General features: G+C 36.8%; 1 protein-coding gene across 8 annotated transcripts in view; it reads right to left on the bottom strand.

Moving 5' to 3' along the window:
* Positions 1-2,050: 2,050 nt before the first annotated feature.
* Positions 2,051-25,370, bottom strand: part of SPINK5 (serine peptidase inhibitor Kazal type 5) — a 111,957-nt gene continuing 88,637 nt past the window's right edge. For 3 of the 8 annotated variants that reach the window (XM_031666531.1, XM_031666526.1, XM_031666527.1), the window contains 13 exons: positions 23,524-23,620; positions 20,453-20,580; positions 19,960-20,032; positions 18,900-19,027; positions 18,663-18,741; positions 15,213-15,340; positions 14,391-14,463; positions 13,375-13,502; positions 12,169-12,265; positions 8,789-8,919; positions 6,036-6,126; positions 5,705-5,760; positions 2,052-2,848 (listed from right to left, as the gene is read on the bottom strand). In XM_031666531.1, the coding sequence (XP_031522391.1) occupies positions 5,740-5,760; positions 6,036-6,126; positions 8,789-8,919; positions 12,169-12,265; positions 13,375-13,502; positions 14,391-14,463; positions 15,213-15,340; positions 18,663-18,741; positions 18,900-19,027; positions 19,960-20,032; positions 20,453-20,580; positions 23,524-23,620 (1,174 nt within the window). In that variant the 3' untranslated portion in view covers positions 2,052-2,848; positions 5,705-5,739. Of the gene's footprint in view, positions 2,849-5,704; positions 5,761-6,035; positions 6,127-8,788; positions 8,920-12,168; positions 12,266-13,374; positions 13,504-13,612; positions 13,702-14,390; positions 14,464-15,212; positions 15,341-18,662; positions 18,742-18,899; positions 19,028-19,959; positions 20,033-20,452; positions 20,581-23,523; positions 23,621-25,370 lie in introns of all 8 variants that reach the window. The other 5 variants (XM_031666533.1, XM_031666532.1, XM_031666528.1 and 2 more) reach the window with 5 other exon arrangements.

Below are 25,370 nucleotides of genomic sequence, written 5' to 3'. Positions count from 1 at the left end.
GAAATCTGAAGATCATGTTACATAGAGAAAATACGTATTTGGTAGTAGTGGACAGGTGGGCTGACAGAAGTATTTTGGCTTTCTTTAGTCTCATCTCAGCATTATTTATCACCTTCTGGTTTAGAATTTTAGGTCTAGTTTTGAAGCCTCAGTGAGATAGGCCTGGTTTTCATCTACCTCCTGTCCATCAGGATATAACTTAAGTAACTCAAAGATTAGTTTACTTGATATTTGGTGAATCAATTTATTTGTTACCATTTTGACATAGATGCAATTTTATAAACACTCCTAGTTTGTAGACCCCCCAAAAGAAATCAACTTTCAGCTTTTTAAATCCCAGGTAATACATTCTACACATTCACACTCTTAACCCCAATACATGAGCCTCACTCTATTTTCAACTTTATTTTCCTTGGTCTTGTTCTATCCCTGACCTCTGCACCCGCCCCGCCCTCCACCTTTGATTCTTACTCCTGAGGTCACCGGCCTCTCCTCATTTCCTTGTCTCATCCCATTCCAGACTATTGTATCCTCTACCCCACTCTATCTCTAAGTCAAACTCTGTCTCTGTACTCAGAGTGATTACCAAGAATTGGTAATGTCTTAAGGACGGGATAAGAATGTCTTTTGAGTATATTAATAATGATAAAATAAATATAAAGGATTTGTGTTTATATTCTAATCAAATATTCAAAATGACATAACAAAACACCTTCTCAGAAAAGCATATGTTTTAGCCAGAAAAAGAGTTTTTCTGGATTTCCTAGAAGTGAACAGGAAGAAGACAAAAAATCTCATATGTCATAGGCACTCAGAACCCATCCTGTACATCCTGAAATTGCCTAATAATAATAATAATAATTCAACAGGAATTACTACATATTTCTCATGCTTGAAAAAATTACTTATAGGCCCTTCTTCTTTTTTTCTTAATGTAACGTAGAAAAGAATGCAGCATAAGGGATAATTTATTTTCACTCAGTTACGAAGGAAAAAGATCTCCAAATCCTATTTTAATTGAGCTAGTAGAGACAGAAAAAAAAAAAAGAGGGGAAAAATAACAAATTAACTTCCCAAATCCAAGTAAGTCTGTCACATCAGGCTAGTTCTTCTGGAGCTGAGAACATCTTGCAGCAAAATGGATTTTCCATATAATTTCTCCCTATGGAGTGTATTCAGAATTAGCCCAGAATTTTCTAGTGAACAAAGCAACTAGGTAGACTAGGGATTTGCAGGGTTTTAGCATAGAGGAAGGTGTTTACAAGCATTTCATCCACCCCTACCTAGTGCCTGCATTCCTTCTCTGATTTCCCACGTCCATTAGCTCACGGTAGCACTGTGTTGCCTAATACAGTGACCTCTATCCACATGTATCTCTTGAGTACTTGAAATGTGGCTGGTCCAAAATGAGATGTGGACCATCTCAGCTTTTCATCAAGAGTGTGTAAACCTTCTCTTTTCTCCACATCCTGAGGTATTTCTGATGCCTGAAAGAAATGGGAAGGCTTCAGGAGGACTACTAAAAGGAGAAAATAAGGAGTTTGAAAGGGATAGATCTCTGAAAACCCTTAATGCAAAATGAAATCTGAAGATCATGTTACATAGAGAAAATACGTATTTGGTAGTAGTGGACAGGTCGGGTTGACAGAAGTGTTTTGACTTTCTTTAGTCCCATCTCAGCATTATTTATCACCTTCTGGTTTAGAAGGTGTAAAATATGCACTAAAGTCAAAGACTTAGTAAATTTCAAAATGTATATTGATTATATTAATAGTTTTGCTATCTTAAGCTAAATGAAATATATTATTGAAATTAATTTTATAATTATTAATTATTTGTAGCTTCTAGAAAATTTAAAATTGCATATAATTGTAAACCTTCTGGCTTAGAAGTGTAAAATATACACCAAAATCAAAGACTTAGTAAATTTAAGTTTATATTTATTACATTAATCGTTTTGCTATATTAAGCTAAATGAAATATATTATTGAAATTAATAATTTTATAATTATTAATTATTTCTAGCCTCTAGAAAATTTAAAACTGCATATATGGCTTAAATTACATTTCTATTGGAGATTGCCACTTTAGAGGCTTACACAAATTGGTAATTAATTTTCTTACTTCTTCCCAGATTATGTGTACAAGGCCGTGATATAGGAAATTGTCAAGATGTAACTTAATGAATAGACATGAGAACTTACTGGTTTGTGTCTTTGGATGGGACCTAAATAACTGAGAGGCAGTTATCCCATTCATGAAAATGTAGAAAAGGGAGCTGGTATGGTAATGAATAGTTAAGATGAAACTGATTTATAGCTAGTTTAACTTTGTATAGCTGTTGGCTGCTGGGAACCCGTATCTCCCCACCTCTCTTCTAGACAGTCTTTCTCAGCTATGACAGCAACTTAAGCAGGAATAAAGTGAGCATTCTCTGTCCACCAATGGGTTTAGCCAGACAAAAACACAAAAGGGTAGAGTTTATTCAGTTTCTGTAAAAGCAAATATCTATTATCCAGACAGTGACAATGAAGCCTCAGAAAGGGTGTTCTGCTGAGTTTGCTTTTATTGAACAGGCAGTTGGACAGGCAGCATTGTAATCAGGACATTTTGAGGGCTCAGACTTGGTGGAGATTTCTTTATACCCTCAGATTACGGAGTCTAGGAGGAAAGAGATGGAAAAGACTGAAAATCAGTGAGTCTATTCCCAACAGCTCTGTATTGTTTTCTATAGCAAATAAGACAAGCTCCAAAGAATTCTTTGTATATACAGAGGTGAAGGTAGGTGATTCAGAATTGGGGTTTATTTTTTCCCTCATGGCTTTCAACAATCTTCCCGTCATTCATCCTAGAAGAGAAGATGGGTAAGTTAGATACTAGAAGCCAGAGATATTGCAGAAATGTGGGCTGTATATTTAGAGCTGCATCTTAATCAAAGAAATACATAGATTCTGCATTCTGCAAAGAACTAACAGTTTAAAAATCAGTTTCACATTTTATCCAGTTTGATACAACAAATATTGAGCACCTAGTATGTACAACGTGTTGAGGTGGACACAAAAATGAACATGGCTTAATTCTGCCTTTGATCACATGCAGCCTTCATGCTGATAAAAAAGAAGTAGGTATAATTAGCACCATTTTGTAGATGAGGAAATTGAGCTTCAGAGAAGTTTAGTAACTTGCCGCTGTCATGTTAGGTCATAACTTGAATTCAATTCCTGTAACATGAATGTTTTTCTACTATAGTTTGTTGTAGGCCACTAGAATGTAATCAGCTGTCTTCGTTTGCCTGACTCATCCATATATTTGAAATCAACTTTTAAAACATTAAATCAGTATTTTAAAAATAATCTTATAGGGGGTGAGGGCTTCAGGAATTTTCTTTCACATAACTGCACATCTTCAACTAGTACCACCTGGGGCATGAGCAGCACTGTCTCTCCACTTTATTGCCTATATCAACTCCAGGCAGTTTTCTTTGGTTTGAAAGTAGCAAGCTTTGGTCTTCCTGAATCCTTGAAAATCTGTCATGAAATTGACAGATATAGATAAGAATTTTCAAGTGAACCTATCAAAATGCATAATAATAATGTAGAATGCAAGATGTCCATAGACTTGAGAAATCATTGAGAAATAGAGATAAGAATAGTCATTTATTTATCTCACAAAACAATACTGGTATTTTTCTTAATATAGAAATTTCCTTCCAATCTAGCAAATCATCTTTTAATTGAGATAATGCCTTCTCGAGAGCACTTAGTTTTCAGAATCTCCTGACAACTAAGGAATGGTAGTAGAGCATTGGAAACGAAGTCGGGACATCTACATTGAACCCAATGTATTATACTGAGGGACTTTAGTAAGTGACAGTTTCCCCCAAGATGATTTTCTGTAAAGTGGGAAAGACAGTGATCCCTGCCCTAATCAAATGACTATTGGAAGGAAACAAACAGAAAATGTACATAAAACTCTAAAGACCTATGTAAATCTTAGTAGTTACTGTATAATAGTTATTGCATAATAAGAAGTATTATGTATTTAGTAACAAAAGTGTGAGTTCCAAGATACTCAACGTACTTTTCCAGGAAAGTTATGACTGCCTGGACTGTTATTCTATTCTTGAGATTCCAGACTTCCTTAGAGAAACTTCCACCCAGAAATAAAGTTCAGACAATAGGCTTCAACTCCAGTATATATATCCTTACTAGTCATCAGAACAATGCTAGGCCATGACCAGTCTCTACCACCTGTACCCAAGATCATACCCTTGAATCTTACGCAGGGACCTGAAGTTCCACCTGTGTCCAGGACACTTTCAGTTTTTGTTTCATTAACTAACAGCATAATAATTTCTGTCATTATTAATGTCTGCTATGCAACTCCAGTGGAAAGCATACACCCAGAAATGGAAGAACAGCACTCTTTTACAACACCTTGTGTGCCGAGCCCCAGCAAGATTCTTCATTATTTAAAGAAATACATCTTACCAGTATAAACCTATGGCAAATTCTTTATAAAGTAGTTTTTCCACGTTGCCTACACAGGATGAGAGTTACAGGGAAGTGTGATCTAAGATGTGGTCTATTGGACTGGCATAAAGCTATTTTGACCTTTGTCTCCTGAGATATATGTAAAGGTGAGTTTGTGAGGAGGGGGAACAGTATATTCTGTCAATAAAATGGATGCAAACTACTAAGAATTTCTATATAATAAGACAGCAAACACAATATAGGGACTAGAGTTAAAGTTTAAATTCTCTTTTTATGGATTCTGGTAAAGAACCAGAATAGAGGTCTTTAAATGGGTGGTAAATAACTTTGTCAAGCCCACATGAGAAAGATAAGGTCTTCTGATTTCATTCCAGTCCTCGGCTTCCTCTACACTGCTTTCAGCTGCTAATGTGAAACTAGGAAGACTCTAGCTTACGAATCTTGTTTTCACAGTTTCCCATAACAAAGATTGTTGGGTAGACATTTTTAATATGGCCTTATCTAGTATTGCTTGATTAAGATTTTCAAATCTGGCTGAATAGTTTCTGATTCCTTTATTGCCAAAGCTTTCTGTGGCAGTGGAATGGAGCAAAGAGAATGTGAATAATAATAAATAGCTTTATTAAATATAATGCATTAAAATGTTGTTTATTACATATAATTTTATCAAACTACAATTGAAAATAATTTATTAAAAATAAATAAGCACTATACCATGGTCTGTTTATCTAAGTTCATACTTTGGACTCTTCTCTTTTTCTAAATTCATACTTTGGTCTTAGGCATAGTAATAATAGTAACATTAATTTTTCAGACATTGTGCCAAATGTATAAAAGTCAGTCTTTATTGAATATTTTCATAGTTCATTGGGATATTTGGTTTAGAGTATTTATGTGATTTGCCAAGAGTCTCATATAGGAAGCACAGCAAAAAATGAACTTTGCACTGACATTTATCCCAAAACAAAATATTTTTCTCTTATTTGAAAATTCCTATTTTTTCATGTTATATACCATCTCCCTGAGGATGACTATTTAAATAGCCACCAGGGAGAATGTCAAATTCAGTAACGCATGTTGAAACATCCTTTCAGGAGTTTAAATGAAATTGGTCAACTTTTAATGTTGGAAAATAATTTAATACAATGCAAAGTTCAAGAATATGGGCATTATATAGAAATTGTTTCAATCCAACTCTGTCACTCTCTGACCTCTCTTGGTCTCTGTCTCATCTTCGTATTGTAGATCACAGAAGATAAAACCTATCCTGAAATAAGAAACGTTATATTGGAGACATTGCTCATAAACAATCTATTAATGAATCCATTAAATGGTTCAAAATATTAACTGCTGCATTATTCCCACTTATTTCAGTAATTACTTAATTATCCTTATAGTGAAAATGTGACCAATTCTGGGTCACCTGACCTAGTGTTACCTCTCTGGCCAGATAAATGTCTGTTACTCAATGGAAGAGAACAAAACCAGAACCCACTACTCCTCACAGCGTAACCATGGAGGCCAGTCTACTTCTGTACTTACAGACGCGGGCTTGCTGGCAGCGGTTGTTTCTGGGGTGCTGCTCTCCTCACACTTCCCTGTACTGCGGATGTGTGTATTTGTTTGGCGTATCCTAAAACAGATCAGAGGATGCTTCAACAATGAGGAAGTTTTCAGTTATAATAAGAAAATAAATAAGGACCAATGCGCAGGACATTTGGTATCAAACCAAACTACATTTAGAGGGAGGATCTGGGATCTGCATTCAACTATTTTCATTTTCAGTAGGTATCGTCCAGGCTGTCTCTCTTCTGCTCCAGATTTGTCCCCTAGCCCTGGACCTATCCTGTCACATTTCATTCACTGCTATAGTTCATTAAGAATGTTGGAAATAAACTTGGAGATCATCTGGTCTAAAGGTGATCTCGCATTTACAGATGCGAGAAATAGATCCGAGAGAGATGTCTGACTATATTGAGTACCAGTAATATGACTTGGGGAAAAATATAACAAGACACAAATGATACAGTCTGAGTTTTGTGGTTGGAATGAATCTTAAGGAGTATGAATTTTAACCCTTTCATTGGAGAAATATTATGAATCAGACATGTACTTGTTTGCCTCTGGTAATGGGAAACTCATTATCTATCAAGGCAGTGCAATTTGTCTTTTGGCATTGCTTAAGTTGAAATTGCTCTCCTATAACTTTCTCTAAAACCTTGGAAATGAATATTGTTTCCTTTTGCCTCAGATAACCTGATCCTTCTTTATAATATGTACTCTCAGCTCCCTTAACCAAACAAACTATCCTGAGGCATGCTTTCTTAATATTTTCATCATTTCAGTTTCTTACTCTAAAGTTCCCTTAAATAGATCACTTGTTATGGGTCTATAAAGTTGATGAAAATGTTGAAGAAAATTTTATGGATAATTTAGGCCCTGACATTTACAAGAAAGAGGAATTGAAGGATTTCTGGGCTGCAGATAAGGTATACATAGTAATGGAATTCCTGGGCAGTTATATTTATTGCTTAAACAAGAATTTCTTAATTCTTCTTTTTTTTTAAATTATACTTTAAGTTCTAGGGTACGTGTGCACAACGTGCAAGTTTGTTACATATGTATACATGTGCCATGTTGGTATGCTGCACCCATTAACTCATCATTTACATTAGGTATATCTCCTAATGCTATCCTTCCCCTCTCCCCCCTCCCCACAATAGGACCCGGTGTGTGATGATCCCCTTCCTGTGTCCAGGTGATCTCATTGTTCAATTCCCACCTATGAGTGAGAACACGCAGAATTTGGTTTTCTGTTCTTGCGATAGTTTGCTAAGAATTTGTTAATTATTAAAAACCTATAAGGTCTATGGATGAATTTCAAGTGCTCCATGAGCCTATGAATATTATGTGTGTGGATTGTTCACATCACATAATTTTTAAAAAATTTCTTGAAAGGGGTAACTTTCTTCATATTATCTAAGGAATCTTTGGTCTTTGAAAAACTAAGGAATTTAAGTGGAGAAAAAAGAAAACTGTATTTAGACCCAAATCAATAAGGTCAAAATCCTGTCTGATTTACTTCCTAGCTTTGTAACTTTAAACAAATTACCTGGACTCTCTGAGCCTCAGATTAACCTTCTGTGCAATAAAGATAACAACATTCCATAGCAGGTTGCAGGGATTCAGTGACTGAAATCTGAAAGTGCCTTATCTACCATACCTTACCTATAGATGAAGGATTATATTCAGATTTTATGCTTTTAAGCATATGACCTGAGGAGTGCCTTTTTCTTTTAAATATTTTTCCAGGATTAAAAAGCAGGATATCAGGGAGTCCTATCCTCATGTTCTGGGCCTTGCTTATAGTGTCCTAAGAAGGATAAAGTAGTACATGAACTGCAATGTAGGTCTGGGGTCAGGTGAGATGGAAAAAACAAGGTTTGTCACCATTCTCTCCTTGAAAGCTGGCCAAATGGTGGCCAGGAGAAGGGAAGGGATGCACATAGAGGCAAGGGGAAATTAAAAATTCAGACAGCATTTGAGCAGAGGAGCAACAACAAAACTAAAGCCAATAATAAGAATATTAAAATGAATCCCTTGAATTTAACTTAAGATAAAAATATTTTTATATCTAGCAGTTCTTCTCAATCATCTGTGAAGTCAGTAGCTCAGAGAACTGTCTGCATTTCTCCAATGAAGGGAGCGCAGATTTAGAATCATGAAATAATATGCCTCCAGATACCCAGATAGTCATAAATATGAGAGCAGACATCAGATCAGCCATTTACTTATTGTGCTTTCTTTTGTACAGTGCACTTTCCTTTTGCAAGGTACTACTTCTTTCAAGAGGCGGGGTTAAAGAAATGGGGAATCTGTAGCTATATTATAGTCATAGGAGCTTTTAGATATTATACACTGGGCTGAGTTTATATAGCAGTACTTCTCTACTGTTTTTGTCCACTACACACAGAATGAATGATATTCACACTCCCGTGACTGTACACAGGCTTATCCCTATATTCTGTAATTGTAACCCCACTATTTTTTTTTGTTCTCTTTTACTCAATAGAGCATATAGCAATGTAGGTAAGCAATTTACCAAAAGAATAGCCTTAAATCTTTTCTATTTTACATATAAGAAAGATAATTCACGAATTTTGAATTTTTAATTTCTACAATGAATAAATTACTTGCAACACCTTTCAAATTTATATTGGTGCATTACTATGGGTTAACACTCTAGCTGAGAAATTCTAAACTGGAAGATATGATGGGGCAACTTGAATACTTACAGGTTTTCATGACAGAGCATGCAGGGATTGTTGTAGGTTTGGCCATCGTCACCACAGACAGGCTTTAAATCCTTCGGACAAAGATAACCTATCCTGGGCAATACTCGGTAGTCTTTGCACATCTCAGAATCCTGAAGAAGCAAAACATAAAGCAGCCTTACTTTATGGCATTCAAAGAGATGGATGGGCTTAAGAAAACCTCTTGAGTTCCTTAATCCAACTTGAATAAATGGTCGTAAAAGGACTGTAATATAGGTTATTCAAACTCAAAGATTGATTTTGCACCATATGAGGTGAATTTAACTTCTTGAATTTGGCCATTTTTAACTAGACAAGGTAAATAAACAAAGAAACAAGGAATAGCAAAGCAATAAGAAAGCAAAAATCCTTCATAATATGTGACACAATTACCTGCCCGTAAGAAGAAATCTAGAATGATAGGCATGCTAGAAATAATATTCGCCTTTTTAAGTGAAGATACTGGTTATACACAGCCCAGAAAGGAAAGACTCAGAGATCAATACTCATAAATTGCATGAGTTTTTGAGTCCTAGCTCCACCACTAACTAGAGAAGTGACTTATCTAACTTTTCTCAGCCTTAATTTTCTCATCTGAAAATCATAAATAATAGTAGTCCTTACTTTATATTACTGCTTTAAGGGATTAAAACAGATAATGCATGTAAGTTCATGCTTAACACGGTATCGGTCACATACTAAGTGTTCAGTAACTTTTAGTTGTCAGTATGTGCTCCATGGTAAAATCATATGTATATTTTCCATGTGAAAGAAGAAATATATTTGCTCTTTGTAGTGTTTTGGAAGTACGAGTTTAGTAATTAATGATAATTACAAGAACTTGATTAGTTTTTTAAGAAGACAAAAAGTAGAGCCAAAATATTAAAAAATGGATTCAAAAGCAAATAGGATGATGGAAGACTTAAATCCAATGGTATCAGTAATTACATAGAATATTAACAAGTAAGTACTCCAGTTAAAACACAGAAATTATCAAACTGGAAGAACAAAAAGAATCAAGTATATAACATTTATAAGAAATATATTTATAAGTAAAGGGATGAGTTCTAAATAACTCATGACTCAAAGTAATCATAGAATTTAGAAATGAAATGAATTGCAAAGAAAATATAACCTGTCAAATCCCAGCAGCCAAAGCAGTAATTTGGGGGAAATTTATAACCTTAATACATATATTAGAAAAGAAGGAAGTTCTAAAATGGATGATCTAAACTTTCATCTGAAGAAGCTAGCCAATGATGAGCATAGAAACATTTTTAAATAAATAATAAAGAGGAGAAATTGATGAAATAGAAAGCAGAAAAAAGCCAAAAGTTGGCGGCTTGAAAACATTAGTAAGTTGATAAGCTATTTGCAAAATTGATCAGAGTCAAGAAAACATATATTACCAATATTAGAGATAAAAGGTCATCGTTATATGAGCTGTAGATATTAAAAGAATAATTTAGAAATGTTATAAATAACTATATACCAAAAAATTTGACAACATAGGTGAAATTAATACATTCCTTGAAAACTACTTACTGAAAACAGGCACAAAGATGACAGAAAATTTAATAATATTATATCTGCTAATACTCATTTTGGAGAAGTCAAGCAGTATTTGCTTGCTTGTTCCTTTGTTTTGATAAATGATTCAAACACCTAAATGAATTTCTTTAGATTGTGGTGAGTTCCATATTAGTATAAATATTCATGGAGAATTTAGATAAGTAACTTATATGAATCCCTGGCAAAGGTTAGACTCAACCAGGTATATCAAGTGTATTTTTTCAGGTAACTGGTGCTATAATGTTCAAAAGGTACTACAGTGCTCCTTTCTCTCTCTCTCTCTTTATTTTTTTTTAACATAGTACTTCAACTCAACAAATTCTGTTGACTCCACCTTCAAAACAGACTCAGTATCTAACCACCTCTCAAAAGTTCCACCACATGGTATAAACTAGCATCATCTCTTCTGTAGACTACTGCAATAGCTAATTAGCTGTCCAGCCCTTGCCTCCCTGCAGTGTTTTCAATAGATATCAGGCAAAGTTATTCCTTTAAAATATAAATCAAATCATATTACTTTTCTCAAAACTGTCAATCAGAATATTAGGCAAAGTCTTTAAAACTGTCTACAAAACCCTTTATAACATGGCCTCCCATTAGCTTCCTGACTTCCTCCTCTACAGCTGAGGTAGCTCTATTTCAACAACACTAAACGTTTTGCTATGTTTTCTCCCTGGAATATGTTCCCCTCAGATATACCTACAGAATCAGTACCCTTAGGTCTTAATGTAAATGTCACCTTCTGAGAGAGTTATTCCCTATATATGCCACTTAAAATTGTATCCCCTCCCCTCCCCATCTCAGAATTTACTGTACCATTTTTTTTTCTGCCTTATTTCCTCCTTGGCATTATTTTATTTATTTATTAGTATTATTTATTGTATCTGCTTTTCCAATATACTATGAACTTCATGGAGTGAGTGCTATCTCTTTTGTTTATGGCTATTAACCTAGCATACATAAATAATGCCTGGAAAAATAGTGGGTGCTCAATAAGTATTTGTAGACTGACAAAAGGACTGCTGGCTTGATGAAAAGAAATGAATAATGAAAGATTTATTTCTCCAAAAGAAATCTCAGCTCCAAAACAGACTGTAGATTATGAGGGAGAATGAGGGGGTTACTGGTCTGCTGATGATATCTTATTTCTTGCTACTATCACAGAAGAAATATGTGCATTTCTTTTATGTGACTATTATACTTTAGCATTTTTTTAAAAAAACATATTTTGTTAATAGCTCTTCTCCATGCCTTTGTATCCCTGACGTAGAGCCCAACTTACATGAGCCACCACACCCAGTTCAGCCTATATTTTAAACAAGAAGTTTCAGCTACTGCGAATTGCTAATTTGTGGAAATTTACACCTGTGAGCATGCTTGGCATAGAGTTCCAGGATGTGGACACGGATTTGGTTGGAGGAGGGAAATAAGCGGAAGCTAGGTGAGGAAACTTGTTGGTCTGCTAAAATTACAGAATTGAGGCACCTGACTACGTATTCTACCACATGTGAGATTAGTCACAATTATTCCACACCCACATTGTAAATTTCAAAATGTACTAAACTGAAGCAAGGCAAATAATCTCAAAGGGCACAGAATAAGGCACTAATGAGAAACCCCAGAACTCTTGCCAAGCATAAACTGCATATAGTCCTCAAATGACGTCAGGATGCACTGAATCAGCAAACCTCAGACCCTTCTATGAAAATAGCAAATAGCAACAGGTCAAAAAAAAAAAAAATCAAGAAAAGTAAACTGATAAGTAGCTTTTCAGAAATAGTCCTCCTTACCAGAGAACTGAGAGAGTCTGGGCTGTCTTCCTCTTGAGAAGCTCTAACATGGGATGGCTTTTCTTGAAGTTTTGCCCTTTCCAAAGCTTCTGTTAGACTAGAGAAGAAAACAAAAAGTAACTGAAAATAAGAAACGGTTCCTATAACTTTCAGTGAGAAGTTAAGCAATCCTCATAAAATATGACAGAGGACAGGCATGGTACCTCACGCCTGTAACCCCAGCATTTTGGGAGGCCTAGGCTGGCGAATCACCTGAGGTCAGGAGTTGGAGACCAGCCTGGCCAACAGAAACTCTGTCTCTACTAAAAATACAAAAATTAGCTGGGCATGGTGGTGCACACCTGCTATCCCAGCTACTCGGAAGGCTGAGGCAAAGAGAATCTCTTGAACCCGGGAGGCAGAGGTTGCAGTGACCTGAGATTGCACCATTGCACTCCAGCCTGGGCAACAGAGTGAGACACTGTCTCAGTAAATAAATAAATAAACAAATAAATAAATAATAATCACAGAACATTGAGATAGTGACCAGGATAACATATTAAGAAAATACACAATTAGGAGCTGGTTTAGAACTTTCATCACTTAACAGATGACAAGCGGCTTAATGTGCTTAAGTTTTGATTTTCTAGAACATAAAATGAGAGTAGTATTTGGTAATTCCTCCCTCAAAGAACACTTACTATGAAAAGCTAAATAAATTTGACAACTGTTGTGTTCACAGTGCGCTTTACGACCATCATCATCATCATCATTTATAATGTCCATTGCTCTCCACTTCTAGTTGCTTTTTAGAATAATCTAGAAACTCTTTCTAAAAAATAAATTACATCACCCCAAGATTCTGATGTAATATATTTTGGGGTTTATAAAATGTGTGTTTATTTTTATGAGGCATCTCAATTGAGTCTGATCTAGTTGTGGAATAAAGATCTTGAAGAATTTCTTCTAATTATGATGCTGAAAGTTGAAAACAAATTGTTTAATGACACAGTTAGTATACATCTTGGTTAGAACTTACGGAATTTCTGTCTCCAAGTCTAAATGTTCTTTCTACTATATCAGGTATTTCAATTTGAGGACTTGAATTCTAAAGACTTATTTTTAAAATCCCATAGGGTTCATAAATACACAAATTTATTCAATCAGCAGTTTCTAAAAATGCACCTCCCCTGCTAGCTGCAGGAGGAGCAGAATCATCTTACTCACAAGACAGCTCTGCACATGTAGCACTTGTTTGTATAGAACTTTCCATCAGCACCGCGCACTGGGTCATTCTCTCTAGGGCAGATGAGCTCATTGTTCCTTATATAGTTTCGAAATTCACTGCACTCATCCTAGAAAATGAGAAAGGGAAAGTGAACGTGACTTTGTCCCTTTTTGGCTTAGTGATTTTTTCAAACTTGGTTTTAGGAAGTCCTCTCTTAGTTCTGGGCTCAGACTCTCTGTACTTATGCTGGCAACAGAGGCCAAGGAACACACAGGTTGTCTAAACTTTGCATCCTCTGCTTCATTCTGAACCTGTCTGCACTGGTCCTGAAAAATGTAGGGAAACATAACACAACACTTGATAGACCTTCTTGTTTTTTCCTCCCATTCATCTACCCTTCCTTTCCCCTATTTTCCCGATGAAGTATGCTTTTGACAAAAGGACAATTGTTTAGGGATCTAACTCTACAAATGTGATTGTTACTATTAAAGAACTGAATGAAGATGTCTTCTTTGTAGTCTTGAAAAAGAAATAGAAAAGAAAGCATCATGCACACACACTACTGATTCTTTAATGCTGATAAAATCTTCTGGTGAAAACAGAAGGGAAGCTAAAAGGGAGACTTAGATTAGTTTATATTGCCTGAATTATTAAAATAAATATCAACGAGCTACCCAAAGCCTTATTTCACACTTAAAGTGTCAAAGATAAGCACGCAGTTGAGTTGGTAAAGAATTTTACCCTCTACTTTTCAATCCATATTTCTCCCAAGGAAGAAAGACTAAAACATTAATTGACACACACACTCAGAGAATTTTCCACAAAATCAAAAATGATATCAAACCCCAAAACTCCCCAGAAAATCTTGTTATGATCCAAAGTGACAAGACTAGTAAAATCAATTTTCTTTGAAATTAAGAGATTAGTATCTTTATTATTCCCAAAACTGGAGAAGAATGCAAAATTCCGAGGGTGAAAAGTAAGAGAGTTATTTTGGTATCCTTTAAGATATAACCTTTGCATTATTTGAGGGCTTGCTACTTGATTTCTCTTCATCTTTCTTTTTTCTTTCATTAGCTTCTCGATCGCTGCAGATTTAAAAAAAAAAAAGATAGGGTAATTTTTCTAGGGTTGTTACTGAATTGTCTTTAACCAAGTGTTTCTTCAATGCTAAACATTAGCAAATCTAACACTATTTTCTTATACTTGAAAATAAAATTCTAAGAATACTTTTCTATAAGCTAATCAGTTCTGATTGTTGGAATTTTCATGATAATATATTTGTGGCAATGCTATCAACTATCATAGATGCTGTTACTATACTCTTATCCAGAAAAATATGATCCTAAAAGGTCTTTATTTTTCCTTAATATAACAGACTTATGACTCTTATCTAGAAAGTTTCTATAATTTTCATTTTTACTTCTCTAATTAAATTATAACTAAACTCATAGTTTTGATTGTTATTTACATAGGTATAATGCTTTGAAGTTCAGAAGCATTTTTAAAATGTCCTCGAATCTCCACAAAACTATATTGTGCCGTTATTTTTCCCTTAGGAGGAACTGAGGCTCTGCACAATGAACTGGCCTGTCCCAGGTTATGTAGCTGATAAGCTACCTCTTCCTACCCCAGAGGTTCTGGGTGTGATTATGCTTCTCAACATCAAAATAAAAAAATTATTGTGAAAGGGCTTTGGAAATTGTCTCTTCAAAAGAGAGGAGCTATCGTATCATTAATGTGTGATGCCAAGTATCTTAGGTTTTAAAAGTAACAAGAACTAATTTCTGGCAAACAGGCACAACTATCAAATTTATTGATAAACCTTTTTACGTACAAGATGCTCTGACACATAGCACATTTATTGATGTGCATCTTGCCATATGGGCCTCGAACAGGGTTATTTTCTCTGGTGCAGATAAGCTTCCCATTTATCCGCATGCTTCGAAATTCACGACACAGATCCTACCAACAGTAGCAAAAAAAGATGTTACTGTCATGGTATAATCTTTAAAACCTGATAACGTGATTGACTGATTAGATATAAACTCATAACACAGGAAAAAAAACAGAGAAAGTAAAATTTCAGAGAAGAAATATGTTTTAAAGGCACTTTAGTCAATCTCTACGTAAGAAGTTTGAATCTTGTTCATTGCATCTCTCTCAAATGATTGTCTTGCCCTAATGGAATTTCAGTACTGCCTAAAGCAGCCTATTCCTTTAAAAACTAAGTGTGTGTGTGTATATGCGTGTGCGTGTGTGTATATATATATATGTGTGTGTGTTTGTGTGTGTGTGTATATATATATATGATCTTGCTCTGCTGTCCAGCCTGGAGTGCAGTGGTGCAATCATAGCTCATCATAGCCTCCAACTACTGGGCTCAAGCAACACTCCCACCTCAGCCTCCTAAGTAGCTAGAACTATAGGCATGTGCCACGGTGCCTAGCTAATATTTTAAAATTTTTGTAGAGACGGGAGTCTCTCTGTGTTGCCTGGGCTGGTCTTAAACTCTTGGCTTCAAGTGATTATCTCACATTGGCCTCCTAAAGCACTGAGATTACAGGCATGAGCCCCCAATGCCCTGCCCCATCTCATTTTAATACAATTTTCTATGAGGCGGAGCCCCAAACCTGTCTCCCCATGAGTGCACTCAGTGTTCCACACATAAAAAGTCTACTTCAAAAGCCCTGGAATGAACTAAAAGACACTCTTCTGCAAAACATAAAAACATGTAAACTTTCAGCTTCATTTCTCAACAACAATTTACCAAGAACAAGCAAAAACAAAAAAACAAAAAAAAAAAAACATTTTTATTGTGCAAAGTGCTTTGTCGTGTGGCTTAACAGATTTATTTTAGTGGTTGTAAAAATCTTATAAATAAATACTCATCATTCCCATTTTACAGATGAGAAAAATGAATCTCAGCGATATTAAATAAAGTCAGTGTTGAATTTGTGATCAGAAACCTGCTAACCACCAGGCTATACCTTTTTACTTATTTCCTTTTACAAGGCAGAGAATAAAACTCCTATCTGTGGATAAGTACATGGAGCTGCCTTTTGTGTTCATTGAAACATAATGATCGTAAAAAGAAGCCAATAGAACCGAGTCTACAGACAAGATCTGGAATGTATCAAAATCTTCAGAGAGCTTCAGAAGTCTCTGGAACTTCATTTAAGCCCAAAGAGCCAAAGTGATGATATGGAAACATTACCTTAAAAAATAACACAGTAACCTAGATTGTACTTACCCTTCTTTCTTTAAATTGTGATGTCCGTAAACAAACAATTCCAGGCCTTACTTTTTATTGCAGCATTCAAAAAGGTATTAATTCTCTGGAATTAAATACCTATCAACATATTAAATGTCTCACAACCACCATTTTCACAAATTACTGGAAGTATTTTCTTTTCCAGGTGCTCACAATACCACATACGTCTATAATAGCACTCCTCTGACTGTATTGCAACCCTGCAATTCAGTCTTTGGTTCTTCTATTCATTATTTATGTGTAACTAACTTCTCTTAAGTTTTCCTGAATTCTAAAAAATTAGAAAAATATTACCCACTGCATAAATTTTGGGGGAGGTTTAAATATAATTATTGGTAAACCTTATTTAACTTTGCATGTGTAGATAAAACTGTAGTTCTCTATTTCACACACACACACATACACACACACACACACAATCTCAATATTTTCTTTTTATTTATTTTTTTAAGACAAGTTCTCACTCTGTTGCCCAGGCTGGAGTGCCATAATGCTATCACAGCTCACTGCTGCCTTGAACTCCTGGGCTCAAGTGATCTGCTCACCTTAACCTCCCAGTAGCTAGAGTTGCAGGTTTGCACCATCATGCCCGGCTAATTTTATTATTATTGTTATTATTATTATTTTTAGAGACAGGGTCTCACTATGTTGCCCAGGCTGGTTTTGAACTCTCAGGCTCAAGCAATTCTCGTGCTCTGGTCTCCCAAAACACTGGAATTATAAGAGTGAGTTACCACACCCTGCCTCCATATTTTCTTTATTGTTGGTTTTTTTCACTCAATATTTTCTATCTATACATATAGATAGCATTCTTCTGTTTTAAATTTTTTAGATAAGGATCATAAAATTAAAAATTTACCAAGATTTTAAATAGATGTCCTTTAAAGATCATGTGCAGTTGTGCAATAAAATTCCCAAAATATTTTTAAATAATGATAATTACTATTAATATTTCATTTTCTTTAGTCACTACAGGCTTCATTAAAAGTTGCCCTACCAATAGGAAAAATCTTCCTAGGGAAATTTTACTATTTTTCTGTTCTAACTGGAGTCCGTCAGTGGATTAAAAGAGATTGTGCTGTGTAATAGTCTACGTGTTGGTGTTGTAGTGTTGAATACTATTTATGAAGACTAAAACTGAACACTAGGTGGCAATGAAATGCCAGATCAAGAATTTATTATCTCAAACTCCAACTTTTTTTCTTTCTGTTTTTTTTATTGTTGTTGTTGTTGTTTTTTGTTTTTGTTTTTGTTTTTTTTTGAGATGGAGTCTCGCTCTGTCGCCCAGGCTGGAGTGCAATAGCGTGATCTCAGCTCACTGCAAGCTCCGCCTCCCGGGTTCATGCCATTCTCCTGCCTCATCCTCCCCAGTAGCTGGGACTCCAGGCACCAGCCACCATGCTCGGTTAATTTTTTGTATTTTTAGTAGAGACGGGGTTTCACCGTGTTAGCCAGGATGGTCTCGATCTCCTGACCTCCTGATCCGCCTGCCTCGGCTTCTCAAAGTGCTGGGATTACAGTCATGAGCCACCGTTCCTGGCCTCAAACTCCAAACTTTTGATACTAATTTTCTTTGTAATTTTTGGCATCTGATTGTTTGATATTTATTTGTTTAAAAAATTCAGAAACAGCCAAGTGCGATGGCTCATGTAATCCCAGCACTTTGGGAGGCTAAGACTTGAGCTCCAGCAGATCACTTGAGCTCAGGAGTTCAAGACAAGCCTGAGCAACAGCAAGATCCTGTCTCAAAGGAAAGAAAAAATTCAAAAATGAAATTCACTGGCTAACTACAATAATTTAACAATTGTCACTGGTTCTACAATTGCATCAGAGTCATTCTTGGGGAATTGAAGAGCATGCTATTTATTTTCAAGGTCTGGCCATGACTTCATTGTTTACCATTATATTGCCAATGACTGGGACAGAGTCAGCATTTCATGAATATTTGTTGAATAAATTTACCATACAGTGAACTAACTGAATTCAGGTATTAGCGTGTCTAACATCTATTACCTCTTTGTCATTGCTCCTTTCTCCCGTATTGCTCCTGTTTTCATCCTCTTTCTTTTTTTTTTCAGCTGCTTCCTTTTCCCTGGGGGGAAAACAATGAAACATTTCAATCAAAGTGAACAAACACCTCATTAATTACTAGATCTGTTTCTAAGACAACTGGCATTTTCTTAAACTGGTAAGAAATGACTATTGTACTTTAAGACTCACAGGCAAAATCTCATTTTGAAACATACTCACAGTTTTTCCTTACACATAGCACACTTATTGCCATGTGTCTTGCCATCTGGACCCCGGACAGGGTCACTTTCTCGAGTGCAGATAAGTTTTCCATTTTTCATTTGGTTTCTAAACTCATCACATGTATCCTGAAAAGATGGAAAGATTATATTGGAAGTGCTGTTTTTACAGAAGGTATCTGATTGGATTTGAGAATCAGAGGATTTCTTTCCAAGAGTCAGGCAGCCATGTAACCTTGCTGTGGTAGGCAAAATAATGGCCCACAGAGAGGACATTCCACAATGTCCTCTGTGGAATCAGACTCTGTTTTAGACATATGTTCTAATTCCTGGAACCTCCAGATAGGTTGCTTTCATGGCAAGGAGGAATTATGGCTGAATATGGAATTAAGATTGCTAATCGGCTGAATTTAAAATGGGGAAGTTACCCCGGATTATCCAAGTGGGGCCCAGGTAATCGCAAAGGTTCTTACTCATGAAAGAGAGAGGCAGAGGCAGGAGAGTCAGTGTGAGAACGATACAACATGAGAAGGACTTGACTGGCCATCACTGGCTTAAGGGTGGCCACAAGCTAAGGAATACAGGTAGCTTCTAGAAGTTAGAAAAAGCAAAGAACCAGATCCTCACCTAGAGCCTCCACAAAGGAATGCAGCGTTATCGACACCTTCATTTTAGCATGATCAGACCCATTTAAAACTTATGGAATCCAGAAATATAAGATAATAAATTTGTGTTACTTTAAACAACTGCTTGTAGTAACTTATAATAGCAGCAAAATAATACAAAAACAAAAATAAATCCCAGTGTACTTGCAAAACCTCATTTTCCCTATCTATAAAATAAGGTTAAAAGGCCATATTTGACCAGGCTGTTGAAATGATTAATAAACTATTATTTATAAAATTGCCTCATAAAGTGATAATCACTGATAACTTGGTAACTCCTGACCTTCTATGGGCAAGCTCTAGCTTGATCATATTGGCACCTTCTTCTGTAGTTTTGATCACCAACTGTTGACTCACAGAAAGAACATTCTTGCCAAAATCCAAATAATAACTCACCTTCCCTGATTCTGATCCAGTCCCATTTGAGCTGGAGTGAGAATCATCATTTTTTCTCTCTGCTTCTCTTTCCCTGGAGGAGAAAAAATTCAATATTCGTCTTGTTAACACATATTGACCCTGGATTATGCAGTAAGTGTGTCCCGTGCAAATGACAAGAAGCCAACTTTCTTCAACTGTGCTGGTCAATGATTCCAAATGGCCATCACAAAGTCTTCCTAGAATTCTGGCACAATAAAGAACAAGGGTCTACTATGATAGGACTTAGACTTCACAGAATTGTAATAGAAAATACAATAGAAATCAGCCACTTGGTTAACTGCCCTTGCTAAGGCTCATTGTTCCTTAGAGAATGCAAGAGAAAAAATATAATATTTGGAAACTAGCAAAAAGAATAATTTGCATGGAAAGAGCCATAGCAAATGAGAAATAGCCATTCATTCAAGAGGAATGTGACTATGTTTTAGACATGCCTGTTGAGAGAAATACTTACAATTTTGCTTTACACATTGTACACTTATTGTTGTACGATTTGCCATCGGCATCACGTACAGGATCACTCTCCCGAGTACAGCTGAGTCTTCCATTTTTCATTTGTTCCCGAAACTCAGCACATTTATCCTGAAAACAGAGAAGAATGAAGTCCCCCTGGATTACTTAGTCTACTGTATTCTTAATAAATATTTTTAACAATCTGAGTAAGAGAAGTTCTTTCACCTCTCTTTATAAGAAACATAACACCGCCGGGTGTAGGGTCCAGCCCCACAGGGTCGGTGGGTTTTTCTCCCCTTGTGCGGAGACGAGAGATTGTAGGAATAAAGACACAAGACAAAGAGATAAAAGAAAAGACAACTGGGCCCGGGGGACCACTACCACCAAGACGCGGAGACCGGTAGTGGCCCCGAATGCCAGGCTGCGCTGATATTTATTGGATACAAGACAAAGGGACAGGGTAATGAGTGAGAGCCATCTCCAATGATAGGGAAAGTCACGTGGGTCACGTGTCCACTGGACAAGGGGCCCTTCCCTGCCTGGCAGTCAAGGCAGAGAGAAAGAGAGGAGAGAGAGAGAGACAGCTTATGCCATTATTTCTCCATATCAGAAACTTTTTATTACTTTCACTCATTTGTTACTGTTATCTAAAAGGCAGAGCCAGGTGTACAGGATGGAACATGAAGGCGGACTAGGAGCGTGACCACTGAAGCACAGCATCACAGGGAGACGGTTAGGCCTCCGGATAACTGTGGGTGGCCCTGACTGATGTCAGGCCCTCCACAAGATGGGGAGGAGTAGAGTCTTCTCTGAACTCCGGGGAAACGGAGACTCCCTTTCCTGGTCTGCTAAGTAGCAAGTGTTTTTCCTTGACACTGACGCTACCGCTAGACCAGGGTCTGCTTGGCAGCGGGCATCTTCCCAGATGCTGGCGTTCCACTAGACCAAGGAGCCCTCTGGTGGCCCTGCCTGGGCATAACAGAAGGCTCACACTCTTGTCTTCTGGTCACTTCTCACTATGTCCCCTCAGTTCCTATCTCTGTATGGCCTGGTTTTTCCTAAGTTATAATTGTACAGCAAGGAGTAAAGAGTAATTGCTACAAACTAATGGTTAATGATATTCATACATAATCATATCTGTTATCTATATCTAGTATATTCTTATTTCATATATTTTATTATACTGGAACAGCTCGTGCCCTCGATCTCTTGCCTCGGCACCTGGGTGGCGGCAGCTGGGCGCGGTGGCTCATGCCTGTAATCCCAGCACTTTGGGAGGCCAAGGTGGGCGGATCATGAGTCAGGAGTTCGGGACCAGCCTGGACAACATGGTGAAACCCATCTCTACTAAAAATATGAAAATTAGCTGGGCATGGCGGCGGGAGCCTGTAATCCCAGCTATTCGGGTGGCTGAGGTAGGAGAATCGTTTGAACCCAGAAGGCAGAAGTTGCAGTGAGCCAAGATTACGCCATTGCACTCCAGTCTGGGTGACAGGGCGAGACTCAGTCTCAAAAAAAAAAAAAAATCTAGATCTGGTATCTGCAGAGAAAAAGGGACCAAAATCACCCACGTTCTAATTACAAGAGATGAATTATCATGGCAACTAATGTTGCTTTTAAGGATCTATACAAGGAAATTGTAAATATGACTGAATTTAACAGCATATATTAAATGTCAGCAAGCTACAGGTTCCCCTTGGTACACTTAGGGGACTAGTTCCAGGATCAAAATCCATGTATACTCAAGTCTGTCAGTTGGCCCTGTACAACTCACCTATACAAAAAGTTAGTCCTCCAGATACGCAGGTGTCACCTCCCACAAATCCTGTATTTTTCATCTAAGTTTGGTTGAAAACAATTACGTACAAGTGGACCTGGGAAGTTCAAACCCACGTTGTTCAAGGGTCAATTGTGTAGCCCACAGGGAAAAGTCTTTCCTGCTGCCTGTTCTTACACATAAAGTTTTGCTGAAACACATCCTCACTCATTTATTCAGATATTATTTTTTGGCTTCTTTCCCACAACAATGGCAGAGTGAAATAGTTGCAGCAGACATTATATGACCCACAATGCCCTCAATGCTGAAAGTATTTATCAGGCCTTATACAGAAAAAAAATGTGCAGATCTCTAGTGCAGATAGAAGAGAGAGAAAAATGCTGGAGGAAAACCCAAAGTTACACAAAATGTCAAGGAAGGTAGGTTTGACCAAGTTATGAACAAGACAGACAAAATGTTTATCAGACAAGTCTAATCAACAGGGCTATTCCTTAAAAGAGAGAACTCAGCCTCCTAAAGCAAAAAAGATGGAAAAAACAGAACAACCAGAGTTTATCAAAGGTAAATATTGGGCCTTTGTCAGATCTGGAAGTGAAGGCATGGTCTGATATTCCAGGGTTGTAAAAAGATAAATAAGGTGACTGCAATTTTATGAAACTGTGTTCATTGACCCAAGGAGTGACCTTCTGTGCAACATTGCCATGCTGACACTTAAAAATGCCTCAAGAAACATGCTAAACCTTTGCCTAAATTATTTTCTTTTATCCCTGGAAGAGTACTGCTAAATCAGGGAAAGTAGAATTCAGTGAGAGGAAGTAATTTACTCAATGTCTCACACGTCCAGGTAGTAGGGGCAAGTTCGTACCCCAATCTGACTCCAAAGCCTGTGCTCTTTTATCCTATCATGCTGCCTTGGATCAACAGAAAAGACACCTCAGAAAAGTGGCTCTGTCCAAGGCAAGAAAGAATAATGAAAGAAAATGAAGAGCATGTGATGCTGATGAGAACAATTATTGATATGAGGTCTAGATTACCATAAAGAGGGCTCAGGAGACTGGGATAAGGTCATTATATATTGTTAATTATTTCAAGGTGTAAAGTAGTCAAAATGAAGCCCAAAGCAGTGAAAATGTGCTGATATCTTACCTGCAAACTTAAGGAGAAAATTATCTGTTCTCCCAAGGACGCAGCACTGTATAAAACTGCCTTTACCATAGACTATATATGTTGTGTCATAGTCCTATTGTCAAGGAGTTGAGCCCGCCCCAGTTACTGAAATTAGAGGTTGCTCTCACCTGAGTGTTTCCTCCTCCACCATCACTGGAACCATGTCCTGCAGCATTTCTCTGATCTTCTTCTTCTTTCCTCTTTCTTTCCTCATCTTCTTTCTGGCTGGAAATTAGAAAGTGGGAGGTAGGGAATAATAGATTACAGATAATGGTGTGCATTTCTTTGAGTTTCTCATTATATGAACAAATCACATATGTATAGAATTATTGAGCATTGAGTTAACATCTACTCTGCTGCAGTCCTTCTCTGAAAATAAAAATATAAATTATATGGAGTCCTTTGTCAGGAAGGGGTCTCATTAAAACAAAAGAACACCACATATATATCACCACAAACAAGACAAGGTGAGTAAAGCTGGATGTGGTGGCTCACACCTGTAATCTCAGCACTTTGGAAGCCTGAGGTGGGTGGATCCTTGAGGTCAGGAGTTCGAGACCAGTCTGGCCAACATGGCGAAACCCTGTCTCTACTAAAAATACAAGAATTAGCCGGTGTGGTGGCGTATGCCTGTAACACCAGCTACTAGGGAGGCTGGGGCAGGAGAATCGCTTGAACCTGGGAGGCGGAAGTTGCAGTGAGCCGAGAGTGCATCCCTGCACTTCAGTGTGGATGACAGAGTGAGGCTCCACATCAAAAAACAAACAAACAAACAAAAAACAAAAAAAGACAAGATGAGCAATTAACTAACATTTCATAAATGTTCACTAGGGATCTCCAACTGTGTTTATCATAAATACCTAATGATCAAGAGGCCCCAAAATCATTATCTTCTCTACCAAATGTATTCTTTCTCCTGGATTTTCTACCTTTCACAAAAAAACAAACACAAAACAGTGGAATCATCTGTAATTGCTCACTGTCCTTCAGCTTGCATAGCTGTTGCCACATGACATTGACTTCACTTTCCCAGCATCCCCCACCTTGATCCACTTGCCTTCTAACCTACATCCTTGCTCTGCAGAGCTGCCTCTTCCTAGGTTATTTATTGCAGCTCCTCCCCACTACACGAGTAGCAATTCTTAAGTTTAGTACTTTCTTTCTTTTGTTCTCCTGTTTACTGCTGATAAATGAATCTTCCTAAAGGAACAATATTTATGCCACTTACTGTCCTATCTGAACAATTTTTGTAGCTTCCCATTACATATAGAATTGACCTCAAAATCTGTGGTATGCATTCAAGGTTGATAAAGTCGGTAAGTTCTGACTAAACTAAATGACTTGCTTTTTTCCTAATTTTAGATCCTTACTCTTGCTGTTCCCCTCTTTTCCTCTCATTACTTTCTGTCATGTCCACATTTTATCTAAATTATAAGGTCCAGTTCTATCCCACCATAAAACTTTCTATTAACTGTCTCTTTCTTGAAGTATCATAACATACTGCAGACAAATTTTTCATTCAACAGTTCCTCCTTTGTATTATATTACCTTATGTCCAAGACTAATCTCAGTAGACTGCATGATTTCTGAGAAGATTGTCTATTTCATTCACCTTTGTATAATCATTATACACATTGTACATTGTAGATGTTTGGTAAATGCTATTGAATGACTTAAATATTCTGGGTGTACTTCCAAACTTTATGTAAAAACCTACTTTTCATTTTCTGAAAATGTGTTATTTTCAACAATGTAGGTGAGGACTTTGATATTAAAATCTGTGTGTTTTCTTTCCAACGTGAATTGCGAGATGATCCAGAGAAAGGATCCACTTGATAGCAAATAACTTAAGAATTTTATCCAGGAAGTGTGGTCTGCTGGTAGAGTCTACCCCAGAACTAACAGAGAATGTAATAACTTAGTTGTATATTTTTTTTAATTTCTAGAACTGTGAATCTTGGCCATCATAAAGAAA

Source organism: Papio anubis, chromosome 5, assembly GCF_008728515.1.
Source record: "Papio anubis isolate 15944 chromosome 5, Panubis1.0, whole genome shotgun sequence".
In the NCBI taxonomy this organism is placed as follows: domain Eukaryota; kingdom Metazoa; phylum Chordata; class Mammalia; order Primates; family Cercopithecidae; genus Papio; species Papio anubis.
Note: the sequence above shows the minus strand (reverse complement) of the source record. Positions and strands in the feature narration are given on the sequence as shown.